The sequence below is a fragment of the Antennarius striatus genome, chromosome 17 (assembly GCF_040054535.1).
Source record: "Antennarius striatus isolate MH-2024 chromosome 17, ASM4005453v1, whole genome shotgun sequence".
Taxonomy (NCBI): Eukaryota; Metazoa; Chordata; class Actinopteri; order Lophiiformes; family Antennariidae; genus Antennarius; species Antennarius striatus.
The window spans coordinates 12,123,683-12,137,243 of NC_090792.1; the positions used below are offsets into that span (position 1 = coordinate 12,123,683).

Consider the following 13,561-nt stretch of genomic DNA (forward strand, 5'->3'; position numbering starts at 1 on the left):
GAAAAACAGAATGGCAGACCAAAAAAACTTTTTCCAAAGCTATGTCCAGACTTTATGTATCAAAAAAAAAAAAAGTCTTGAAAGCTACGAGTATCTTCCTGTGTATTTCTAATGGCTGTTGCTTGTAAGCAAATGTACTGACAACATGTGTGAGTGTTTAGCAGTACAGCAGCAGAAAAGTTTGACAGACTTGGATGCCTTTAGTCACAAGATACAGCATCTTAACATTGCTGATTATTTTTATATCCTGACATGCAAATAGTCAGTCTAACCTTTTTTTTAGAGAAGTAAAACAGCTGTTCCTTTTAGTTTGGCCAGTTAAATGCCATTAATATTATTGCTGGATTAAGTTCCAGGTGTTTCTATTGTGTATGACACAAAAATGAAAAGGAAAGCACTTATTACATACAAGTTTTAGGTTGCTGCAAAGAATTGTTGCGAATGAACCACAAAACTTGACTGCCTCTGCAGAATCAAACCGTTCATTTTGGGATTGGCTGTAGAGACTAAAATTTGCGTTTTTAGCATCTGAGTTGAAAATGCTAGAGACTATGGATGACTGCGTGCTTGACTGTGCCTTGGACCCCTGATACAGTAGGCTCTCAGAATCATCAGGCTGGTCTGTGCAGCACAATCCCCTTCTTGTTGGCAGCAGAGGAATGCCAGCTAGCTGGCTTTACCCGGAGCTGACTCTGCAGCAGATCTCTGTACAATAGGCGTTAGTGCTGCTCTGTCTTTGGTCTTGAAAGGTCACGTTGGACCAGTGACGGTAACACATTACTGGAGCCTCCTCTGTCTGATCTTCGGCCCCCTCCTCTTCCCACAGCTCTGCTCCGTTACTGAGGCCTTTTGTGCTGTACTCAAACAAAGTCCTTGTTCTGTCACAGATGTGCGAACAAAGCGATGGACTGTTTATTTCACAGGAACTAAGAGATTAAAAGCAGATGAAGATAATCTGCTTTAAACTTATCATAACACTGTGAAAATGACAATTGTAAGATTAGGATATACTGTATTCACAAATGTCTGTGTTTTTGCCTTTTTATTTACTTTTTAAAAAACTTATATGGTATAAATTATTTTCCTCTTTCCTCTTTGTTTGTTTTTTTGCAGGTACTGCTTCATCATAACTCTTGGCTATCTGATAATGTGTCAGATCACACGAGTCTACGTTTTTGACTATGGCATGTACTCTGCAGACTTTACAGGGTAAGCTACACAAGAACCACGGAGCTGACTTCAGAAGGTTAATTTTAGTAATCATAGTGTTTGATAGAGAAGTGTTCAATACGAGCCAGAATAACATCGGATGGGGGCAAGGAACAGAAGAAGGAATGCGTTACAAGGTCTGGTCAACAGGGGGCCAGCAACAGTGACTGTACTTGCTTGTGGTTGGTTCCCACTCCTCCAGACTGTCTGACAAATAAAGCAGACAGCCTGCACACCCAGCAGGGTGGGGGTGGTTAGTTTCTAAGCAACCTTATACAAACCCATAATGCCTCAGTGAGTGCAGAGATTTCACTATTTCTTTTATTTTGTGTAATGGCTCTATTTTTCTTGCAAAATGCAAGATTTTTTCTAATTGCAAGTTTTTCCAGGACTTCCTAGTCAACCTGGTAACCAAACGTGTTTGCCTTTGGAGGTTGATATGATGTAAAAAAAAAATAGAAACCTGTAGAAAGTCTGTGGCTTGTCATTTGTTTTTGACTCTGTTGTACATCTTGATTGAACCACCAGCAGTTCCTATGTCTAAAATTAGGTTGGTAATTTTACGTGCTGATGCAAATGTCAAAAGAGAGAATTTATACAATATCTGAATGCAGGCTGAAGCAAATGAGATCAGATGTTACGCCGGTCTTTCATAGAGAGGCCAAGAGGGAAGAAGATGACTGGAGCATCACCAGTTTGGGCCTGAAGAACAAAAAAGAATGAATAGAATGAACAGCAACAGGAAATCCAAAAAAAATTGCCTAAATTAGCCCGAGGGGGAAACGTCTTATTGTGGAGGTATTACTGCAGCTGCCACTGTTGCTATTATTAGTGGAGGGATTTGAGTCTAAGGCCGTTAGTTACCTTTGTAAAATACAACAATACGAGTTAGCAGTCAAACACCCTCTACATTCAAGGATGTGAGAAGGAAAAAAACATGGATTTTAAAAGCCCTCACTAGCGTAACTTCTCATTTGATGTTTTTTCTCAGACCAATGATGGTAATGACACAGAAGATCACCAGCTTGGCGTTTGAAATACATGACGGTAAGATGAACCTCAGAAACTCTGGAGAATGTCTGTCTGAAAAAGCATCAGAACAGATCACATGACCTCAGTTCACAACTGACCAGTGATCCAGAAAACCAGCATAAACACAGTAACATAACCGAAAACGTGTTCTTTAAACATTGGACTTTAAACACAAGCTGAAGACGAGTGCTATTGGTGCTCATTTTTCTATGACTGAAACGCCACCTGAGCTGCTGGCCAATAATAAAAAACACAGAGGTAAAATAAATCCTTGTGTTAGAGTATCTGTGGGGTTTAGAGGTTGAGGCGTTGATGAAAGTCACTGACAGCTTTTCAACTCCCACTCCTCCTCCTGGTGTTCAGCAGGCTCACAACAGTCTGTGTGTTGGTGGATGCACGCGTGTTTGAGGTTTGTGTTAGTGTGGTATTTTAAATTCACCTCAGATCAATGATTCTCCTCGCAACTGTGGGTCTAATGAGAAACAGTCTGTAATCCCCATCCTAAGAGAACTTTCACACCCTGATACCTACTGTCATACACACACACACACACACACACACACACACACACACACACACACACACACACTGCACAGTGTATTAGCATAAGATGCTTGATAGTCCAGCACTTAAGAGTTACTAAAGGCAAACTGAAGCCACTTTACAGTTCGTCTTTTAATTTATTTAACTAGATCAGAGATGTAATTGCGGCCAGTGGTGAAGAAGAATTTAACCAGACGTAGCCTTGTCAGATGAGTTGTGCGCTCCACCATGTGTATGTCCCATGATGCCAAAGCTCTGTGAGCATCCATTCTAATGAGCTGCATTGCTGTGGGTCTTAACAAATTACACACTGCAAATACACTCAGATATTTAGTCCAAATAACACACCAGGCCATTAATAACATTCAATATGATGGAAGGCCAAAGTGCAACTTGATGATTTTCCATTTAGAGCAAATGTAGCATCAACACAGGATGTTGTGTAATGTGACATTTCTTTTAACACGTTCTTATGCACGAATGTATCTCTAAGATGTATTTCTCCTCGTGTCTACTTGAAGGTTTGACCAAGCCAGATGTGCAGCTGACCCCCAGTCAGAAATACCTAGCTATCAGGTATGTGGCCCAGGTATGTTTTCACTGCTTCAGATGGATGGGATTATTCCATTAACCTGAGTGAAAAAACTGGCATGGTCTCAAAATTAGAACTGAAAAACTTTATGCTGCTTATTTTGCCAGGCTTTATCGGTCTCTGGGGAAGAAATTATTTTTACACTCTCCACAGCGCTCTGCCATTGTTAGGCACTTTGTATCCTGGAAAAGCCACGCATCTCTCAGACTTCATTTTACCTCAAGAAAGTAGTGCATCCCTGGGATGCACTTCAACAAAAATTTGTGCATCCCATTATGACGTTTATGCATCCCCAAAGTAATAACAGAATATACGGTAGAAGGGTACGCATGTATTGAGTTTTGCCAACAGTACAATATAAAAACTAAACAAACTGTTAATTTTAATGATTTTATTAATAGTGATGTCATAACTGTTTAAGTAAAAAGAAAAAAAGTAAAATGACATATTCTTTCACATTATTATTGCAACTTAATTCCAATCCCATCTCCAAACTCCTGTGGTGCTCTGTAGCCACCGTCACAACGCCCCCTATGTCACCACAGACACATGGGGATTTACTGCAATATGGTGTTTCATCAGGTGCAATAGATGGAGCACCTACACACTTAAGCTGCTGCATCGTAAATAAATTTTTGCTGTTCAGACACTTTACAATGTACACTTTACACTTTATATATCTAGCATTCTTAACGTTTTCTCTGTTCTCTTATTTATCTTACATTTTTAACCCTTTTTTTCCCTTGTTTTTCTTAACTTATCTTATTTGTCGACCGGGCTTGCTGGGACCTTCAGAGACATATTTCATACTGTCATATGTGAAAACGTGTGTCAGCATGACAAATAAAGACTCTGATTCTCTGATTCAAAAGAGACAGGAATCTAATGTTGAAGCCTGCTAGTCATTCTTTAAAAAAAAAAAAACATTTAAAAAAAATAAAGATGTAATACAGTTTTTTTCCCTTTTGCTTTTCACTCAATAGTTTTCTTTGCCTTTAATTCATATACTGTGTTCTCCTGTGGACACTGTACCAAGCTGACAAAGCCTTCTCCACACATATTTTTCCTAAGCTGCATTTTGTCTTGGGTGCTGACATTTAGCCATGCCTCACCCATGGAAACAATCGTGTCCATTGAGGTACGGATGTTCGGATTTTTGCTGGTTTTCGCTCGGCTTCTTCTGCATCTCTTCCGTACTGTCCACAGTAACATCTGTCTCTTTATTTTCATTAACTTTTGATTGTTTTTTTATTCGGGAAAGCACTCATTGTAACTTGGGTTTTCTCCAACTTTTGCCTCTTTTTCGGAGACATGGCAATAATGTGAGACTTACTCATCACTTTCTCACTGCAGAGTGTAAAATGAGCAGACGGTCGATTTTATCATTCATTCATTCATTCATTGTCACAACTGCTACATTCGCTGTCGTGGGGAGCTGGAGCCAATCCCAGCTGACTGAGGGCGTGAGGCGGTGGAAACTCCGGGTGTGATGCCAGTGCACCGCTGAGCCACACAGAGACACAGATAAACAGTCACACAGACACTCACCCCTATGGTCAATTTGGAATGGCCAATTAACCTGAAGCACATGTTTTTGGAGGTTGGAGGAAGCAGGAGAACCCACGCAGACTCGGGGAGAACATACAAACTCCACACAGAGTTGCTGTGCAGAAATGGATAAATTGCGAATATTATTTGAATGGAAGTGCATTTAAAATTTGCGTCCCACTCGTGTGTCCCTGTCAAAAAAAGGACGCACGCAAACAGAGAACACTGATTTAATTTGATCCGTTTTGGAGGAATGCCCCGTCCTCCATTATTGTAATAGCAGATTCCTGTCTCTTTTGGAGATGGGAGTGCAGTTAAGTTGCAATAATAATATGAAATGCTGCGATTAGGAGAAGATGATGAAGTAATTGGTATTGTTTCCTATATTTTTGCTAACAGACCCTTCTTTCATTTGCCATTATGCCAGCCATTATGAGTGAGAACTACTTTATCTAAACTACAGTTTAGATACCTTACCCAACAGATTATTAAGAAGAGAGATAAGGGTAAGAGACAAACTGTTTGGCCAAAGCATTCAGACTCACTTTGGGTAGTTTAGTAGATTAGACCATATTAGTTTCTCTCTGGTAGCTGTTCTTGCATGTATTTCACAGGGTAGTACATTATAGCACAGCATGAAATTATCTTTTAATTCCTTCCTGATATCTGTTCTGTCTGTCTTTTGTTCCCCTGAAGGCGGATGCCCAGCTTGCTCGAGTACCTGAGCTACAACTGTAACTTCATGGGCATGCTGGCAGGCCCCACCTGCTCATACAACGACTACATGGCCTTCATCAAAGGTACCAGCTTCCAGCCACACCACCAGGAGAATGCCAACGGCATGGAGAACGGCAAGTGCAAGCAGAGTGAGCCTTCACCCAAGGTACGACCTAGATTTGAGCACTTAGTCCACATCATAAAATTTTTGTACTTAAATGAGAAGCTGTGATAATGCGAGATGAAAATATAACGTGTGTTTTTATGATTGAAATCTGTTTTAAAGAATGCATGTTAAATTATGATGTGTTTGGTTACCTATTGAGAAATTGACATGTCAAATGCTAATGTGTGAAACTTTGAATACATTAATAATTGTCCTACAGTTCAGAATTTGCAACACAAAGACACTCAGTCAACTTTAAATATAAATCATGCTGACCTTTCAAGTTTGTGAAGTATCATCTCTTATAATATGATTATGATCTGGTGTAATTTGCTCCTTTTTACCCCATCCTCCTCTCTGACCTCCAACAAGAATGATGTTATCTCCAAGCTCTGTACATGTGCCATATCATTGGCCATCTACCTGTCGCTGTGCAAGCTGCTCCCAGTGGAACGCGCCATCGATGATGACTTTGTCAACTCCACACCGTTCTACCTTCAGGTTATTTATCTCTACCTGGCCATGCTGGCTCTGAGACCAAAGTACTACTTTGTCTGGACACTTGGTGAGTTGGTGATGACTGAATTTTTTAAATCAAATATAACTCATATTAAAAAGTCTATTTTTTTCTGTCACTGATGACCATAGAACAATGTATAATTAATTCTCGATAGAAAGTCAGTACATTTCAAGCAAAACTTGTCTATATGGTATAAATTCACTGGGCTGTCTAAGCAGTCTGCCTTCTGTTTTTACAATTTCAGTACATTTCACAATTTACAAGACAGTATTTCACAGCATTTTTGATGTCTACTGACATCTAGTGGTGAAAACTATTTTTTCCCCGATGTCAAATTGCATCGGTTTCTCCCATTGTGTCACAAAAGGATGCATTCTGAAGATGTGGAGCTTCTTTTTTCTGTTGTTGTTCCAAAACATTTGCAACACTCTCCTGCAGCTGATGCTATCAACAATGCTGCTGGATTAGGATTCAATGGATACAACAAAGATGGCTCTCCGCGGTGGGACTTGATATCAAATCTCAGAATTCTTGATATTGAGGTTTGACATTTTTATGATTTATATAATACATGCATATAACCAGATAAAAGCTCTTCTTTACTGTAGTCTAACAGTATTTTATTTGCATCTGCCTCAGTTTGCAACCAGTTTCAAGAGTTTCCTAGATAACTGGAATATCCAGACAGCACTTTGGCTCAAAAGGTAAAAAAAAAAAAAAATCATGTAGTAATACTTAACTTTGCTCAAATTGCATGACAAAAAGTGTTCATTTTAAATTGTCCACAGGAATATCCTCATAAATACATGATGAATATCTCAAGTCTGGCATTTTGCTTTTAACTGTTTTTGACTGAAGCAAAAATACCACAAAATTTGGCTTAACGTTAATTATAGAATACTCATTCATTCATCGTCCAAATCGCTTTATCTGCCATAGTGGGTCACAGAGAGCTGGAGCCTATCCCAGCTGTCTTAGAGCGTGAGGCATAGCAAACTCCGGGTGCAACGCCAGTGCGCCGCAGATTATAGAATACTCATTCATCATAAATGATTGTATTCTGATTCTGAAAATGAACACTTGTGACTTACATAATCATTTATAATGTAGCTGAATATTATCTCAAGTATAGCTTGATTACATTTTCTGTTTCCAGGGTGTGCTATGAGCGCTGCACTATCAACCCCATTGCTGCGACCTTCATGTTGTCGGCCATGTGGCATGGAGTGTACCCCGGCTACTACATGACCTTCCTCACCGGTACTGTCATGACTACAGCTGCACGTGCAGTAAGTACTCACTTTCCGTGTTTACAGAACATTAACAAAACCGGATCCACAGAAGAAGAAAAAAAAATGAACCAACCTTGCTTTCATACTGTATAGAATGATTCCTGCAGTTGTGATAGGAGTTTTTCCAGTGAGTTAAATGTATTTTTTTCCCATCATTTTACAAAAGTCAAAGAGCTCTTCAGATTTGTGGCAGACCGCAAACACACAACTAAAATAGAGAGTAAGACATTAATTATAAAGCAGTGTTCCACTTATACCTCATGTGTAAGTGTGAGACCATTTACCGCTAATCTCTGCTAAACCAGAGCTCTTTGCTCTGTTCTTGGGAATGAAGGAGAGAAGAAGGTATTTATATAGAAACAGTGGTGTGCTGGTACATGTGGAAACTCACACCATAATTCCAGATAATCGGCTCAGGTCATGAAGGGTTCATTAACTGAAGGCTGCTCAGTGAGTTGAGTTTTGACAGGCTCTACGTTTTGTAAAAGATAACAACGCAGCCAGTGACCCAGTTAGAACTACTGACCAATGCTAAAGAGTAACATTCATTTTTAGATCTCTCTGAACATCTAGGAGACTGAAAAGCAAAAAAGAAAAAGATTTAGGGTGGTGGAGGTGGGGGTGGGGTGTGTAGGTCAGTGGTGGTTCAATCTAAATTTATCGTAAAGCTCTGCAAGTGTAGTGGCATTCAATTTGTAGTTTACCAATTAATTTATGCTGAAATCTCAAAGGACATTACTGTGGTTTTCTAGGTGAGGCACAACATCAGACCGTACTTCCTCATTTCTGACTCGAACAAATGCATCTATGATGTCATCACGTGGGCATGCACTCAGATCGCCATCAGCTACACTGTGGTGCCATTTGTCCTGCTTGCTGTAGGACCGTCACTCAAATTCTACAGGTACGTCCATCTGACTGAAATGTGTGTTGTTGGTGACACAGTATTTGTCTGAGCTGTTTTGTTGACACTGTGCAGTCCATTAGCAAATGGTATGAGTGATCAAAAGGGAGTACTCTTGTCTCTGCCATTCTAAGTCTTACTAAGGTTCTTAATGAATTTACTGGCTGCCTTTAGAAATGAACACTTTTTTATTTGGCTGGTTCCCTCGTGTCAAGCTTTATCACTTATCTGGACAGTTTAATGAGAAAATGATGGGGGAAAGATTGATGAGGGTGAAATAAAAAGTGTGACCTTAACATTGTGCTGCAGATGCTTTGGAATAAGGGCCCATCGATGGACGGTGTCGTCCAGATGAGGATTGCCATTAAATCAGCACATAGCTACTAAATGGCTAAAATAAAACGGACTCATTACAGCGTCGGGGATGTTGGAGAAGTGGAATAATGTATACTGTATATCCATGTGCATCACATAGGTCAAGAGCATAACAAGCCTAACTGACCTGTCTGATGTTCCGACTGCTCCCTATATTGAGTCTAGTTAGAAACATAATTTTTCTGTCAACAAGAATGTCCTATTTTTGATCATTATGTAGTTTTCCTATTCTAAATTCATCTTGTAATATATGACTAATACATGTTTGAGGCTCGTCTCTATTTCCCTGACTTTCTCAAAGCATTTTTATGCATGCAGTCATTGCTCATAGAAGGACAAGACAATAATCTTCGAGTCTATAGTTAAATGTTGCACTAGTGCAACGCCTTGCAGATTTTTGTTGAATGCTGGACAAATTCAAAGTCGACTTGAGGATTTCTGCCAAATTTTGTGTTCATTAATCAAATAATTTTTGGGAAATTTCAACCTCAAAATGCTTTAGTAAATATCAAGATGTAATCAAAGGATTATCTTCTGTGGTTTCATTTTCTGTGGATATTAAATGGTTGTCTGCAGAAAAATGTAACACCAAATAACCCAGTACTTGTGAGATGGACTAACTGAGTGACACTGTCATTCCATATTTCCTTTATTTTTAAATTTTATTCTCCAACTGGTCCTAATGAATGTGTTGACATGAGTCTGTCTTTGGTGTCTCTCTGCAGGACCTGGTACTTCTGCTTTCACCTCCTTTGTCTCTTGGTGGTGATAGTCCTGCCTGTGAAATCAAGACACCGGCAGGTCAAAGAGCAAGTGGACGGTCCACAGAAAGACGGCCCACAAAAGGAAGGCCTACGGGAACAGACAGACCACAACAGCACAGACAACAACTGCAACCAGAAGGACAAAGCCACATGAAGCTCTGGACAACAGTGCACAGTCCCTTCAGCAGCAGGAAGACTTGAAAACTAGAAACTACTAAGCTCTGGAGCGTGGCGGGAAACGTTCCTGACAAAGAACCAAATATCTGATGCTCTGAAAATCCTAATAGACAGAAAACATGAATCAATGTTCTGTCACAACTTCCAGTAGCAAGGATAACAGCAATCATACACTAGAATATGACACCAGGAGGTAACAATGGTCACAGTGTAAACTAATGACTAACAAAGGTTATTTTACATTAGTGGAAATGAAGACTCCCAAGCTGCCTTAAACCCTCTTTGTACTTGTCTTGAAAGATAACAATTGGACGGCACGCCATGAGAAGTTTCACTGCTGTGGTGTCAGGTTACACGAACTGAACAAAAGGTCAATATGTTGAGGGTTTTCGTCATTGTCTGGACACAAGCCTCTGCTACGGGAAATGGAAAACGTGTTCATGTAAAAGAAACATAACCTTAATCATCAGCTGCCAATTTCAAACAGGCCTTAGGATCCCTAAAAATGTTTTTTTTTTATTTCAGTGTCTTTTTAAAATAAAATTCTTTTTGGGAGAAGAATCCACATTTTACATGTTTTGTATTTAGATGTTTGTGAAAATGCTACTTGAAAATCCTTTTTCAGTGCTTCTTTTGCTGGGATTAATTTAACTTTGCTTGACACAGAGAGTCCCAAAGTAGAATTCATATTCATCCGTCTCCATCGATTAGGAAGTGTAAAACAAATAAAAACACTCAAGAGTTACCAAATGGACTTCTACTTGTTTTAAATTTTTGTTTTCTGCTGCTTCGTTGATGAACACAATTTATTAGCTAAATGTGACTTTCATAGTTTACCATGTTTTGATTTTGATTTTAATTGTTTTAAGATGATCTCACTTGGGTTTCAGGGCTTTGTTTTCGTGTTCATGTTTTTCACCCAACAGGTTTCCTCTGTGTGCAAATGTCTTGTCTCTGTAATACAAGTTTCCAAAACTACATAATAAATAATTTTATGATTGGGCTGTTAATATCACTGTTAAACACAGGTTGAACAAAAAAATGTAATTGGATTCTAAATCCCACGAAAGCTAATCTTGTCTGATAACCACATTCACTGGAGACTGGTTCAATTTATATTTGTATCATCAAAGTTAGAGGTTGGTTAAATGTAACACTTTTATTATTGCTCTGTGCATAAAAGCACACAAATGATGTGTGTAATTTGCATTTGTCTCTGATGAAATCTTATTTTTTGTAGTTTATATACATGACAGCATTATGTGCACAATTCAAAGAGGAAGATCCCATGTTGTGGAAAATGGTCTTATCTCACATGGTGTGCAATTATGCTAGAATTAGGGATGTTTCAAGGTGCATTTACTGTATGGTGTAAACGTTTTTTGTTTTTTGTATCCATGTCTCACCTTAAGACTTGGATATAATCAAGGTTACAGTCCACTCACATGAATTGATTCTGTTTCTTTACACAGTTTATTGGTTTAAACTGGAAAATGGCACCTCCTTGTTGTTTCCACAAGGAAAAGAGACAGTTTTATCCATATAAAAGAACAGGATATATATATATTAATTTACACAAAAGATTTGGGGGTTTTTCTCCTAAAAATTTCATTTCAGTTGAGTTGGCATTTGTCTCATGCAAATTATGAAAGCAGCAGAGGTGAAAGCTTAAACTATGTACCTCTTAGTTTCTTGTAACATTTGCATATCCCTGCCATAACTGTGTGTGTACCAAATTTCACGTGATCGAACATGTTGATGTGGTCTCACGTGAATTATATTTGTAGCCTGGGTCCTGTGTGTGACCCAAATAAGGGAAAAGGATGTCATTATACAAACATAGTCATTATTGCACTGCATGGCCATCCAAACCAGCAGATCAATGCAAACGGCTCCATATGTCCAAAGTGCCAAATCACAGTTGGCGCTTTGTATGTGTTGGTGTGTGTGGATGTGTGTGCATGTGTCCATGTAGTTTGTATGTGTGCCTGTGTAATATGGTTATTTTTGTGTCAGAGGGAAATTTATTTGAAGATTTGTATGACGGCACATTAAAATTCTGATTTATGTGGCAAAATAAAGACAAATTATTTTTAAATACTAATGTAGTGTTTGAAAAAAATGTCTTTGGAGAGTGATCATTTGCAAAAACATTTTCCTGTTTTGTTTCTGGCGAAATCAAATGCCAGCATAAATCGTTATGTTTTTACTTTCAATCCAGGACAGCATAGGGAAATACAACAGTGTCCCCTTATTGTGGTGCAGAACAGCGCAGTAATGTATTTAACATGCAAACATGCCAATTACTTGATCTGATGTGGTCTGTGTAGGTTGATCATATACTCACTAAACATTGAGTTTGTAATTATATTGCCACAAGCTACTGACAAGGTGCAATATAATATATTTTGAGGAAAAAAATAATTCAGAAACTTCCCAAAATTATTCCATCCCTGGAAGAATTAAGTACTGTTTATTGATTTACACTACTGTATATTATAAACAGAGGCATTTATAGCTGGTTGGGTCGGATTATATTAGATTAAGTTTATTTTAAATTGTATAATTTCCAGGAAAACAAATAATCATATTTCATTCTTTAGTTTATATTTCTATTACCCAGCTGTAGCTATATCTTAATTGCAATCTTGACAGTCAGAACCTACACAGACATCTTGACAGTCAACAGGTGACAGGTAAGGGGCCTTCTGGTGACGTCACAATGAGGGAGGAGTTACCGATCCTACGCTCCGCTGTAACCACAGATAAGGGGTGGAGCTACTTTACTGTAGCACCAGGGCAGCAGGTTGACGTCAAAAACAGAAGCAGAGAAGTCACACTATGGCGTTAGACGTCGGCAGTTTTAGTCTCTGTTGACTTGAAGAAATATACAACCGGTTATAGATCACCAGAGCACATGTAAGTTGACAGCATGTTGTGCGTTGCACTTTTTAAATTTTTAGAAATTAACACGTCAAGTCAGGGGTAGTTGGACAGCTCTCCACTCTGAGCTAGCCGCCGTTAGCCTGTTAGCCACTGGGAGTTTCGCCTTAAGTGTTTTTTTTTTTTGGTCGTGGCTTCCTGGTGATTTGTATGAAGAACACGAGAGTTCACTCTATATGTAGTTGCAGTGTCAAACTGCGTTCGTGAAACAGCAGAAAGTAACTTAACTTCGTAGATACACTTGAATTTGAAGCCACTCGTGTGACGTTTGTCATCCAGATGTTGACGCTTGACAGCCCGTTACCGTGCAGCCTGTCAGCCGCTGCCGCGCAATACACGCTGTTGTTATAAATGTTTGTAACTGCAAATTGAGACAAGAAAACCACTTAACACAGTATGTTTATCACCATGTTGACACGGTCTGGGTTTTATGTTTGTAACATCAGCTGCTTTGACTGTACTGGATGTAAACATTTGGTCCAAACAGTTATGTTTGACCTGTGAAAAATATCAGAACCGCCTAAAGTCGTGGCAATGACTATTTAAATATTGTTGTGCGTTTTTTATTTAAGATTTGCAGACAGATGATTACGTAAACCTGTTCTTAGGAGCTGGTACTGGTATGTGCATGGAAATTAAATCCTCAGCAGTTTCATACCCACATGACAAGCCACGAAGAGATGACTGGTTAAATATAGAGATCCTATCCAGTGCTGCCCAAGTTTACGTTTGAGTTCATTCAGAGCAGCACACAGTAGTTGACAGTGGTGTTATTTTCT

At 39.0% G+C, this 13,561-nt stretch overlaps 2 protein-coding genes across 4 annotated transcripts in view; both read left to right on the forward strand.

The window, feature by feature from the left end:
- The window catches only part of mboat2a (membrane bound O-acyltransferase domain containing 2a), a 34,311-nt gene extending 22,394 nt beyond the window's left edge, over nt 1-11,917 (forward strand). Inside the window, exons 4-13 of the mRNA XM_068338070.1 lie at nt 1,114-1,209; nt 2,201-2,256; nt 3,306-3,360; nt 5,621-5,807; nt 6,180-6,372; nt 6,766-6,869; nt 6,967-7,031; nt 7,484-7,616; nt 8,372-8,523; nt 9,624-11,917. Coding sequence (XP_068194171.1) covers nt 1,114-1,209; nt 2,201-2,256; nt 3,306-3,360; nt 5,621-5,807; nt 6,180-6,372; nt 6,766-6,869; nt 6,967-7,031; nt 7,484-7,616; nt 8,372-8,523; nt 9,624-9,816 — 1,234 coding nt within the window. The 3' untranslated portion in view covers nt 9,817-11,917. The remainder of the gene's footprint in view (nt 1-1,113; nt 1,210-2,200; nt 2,257-3,305; nt 3,361-5,620; nt 5,808-6,179; nt 6,373-6,765; nt 6,870-6,966; nt 7,032-7,483; nt 7,617-8,371; nt 8,524-9,623) is intronic.
- Nucleotides 11,918-12,633: 716 nt separating this feature from the next.
- kidins220a (kinase D-interacting substrate 220a) overlaps nt 12,634-13,561 on the forward strand; it is a 40,636-nt gene continuing 39,708 nt past the window's right edge. For all 3 annotated transcript variants that reach the window (XM_068338067.1, XM_068338068.1, XM_068338069.1), the window contains exon 1: nt 12,634-12,758. The gene's annotated coding sequence lies outside the window, so the exon portion shown is untranslated. The remainder of the gene's footprint in view (nt 12,759-13,561) is intronic.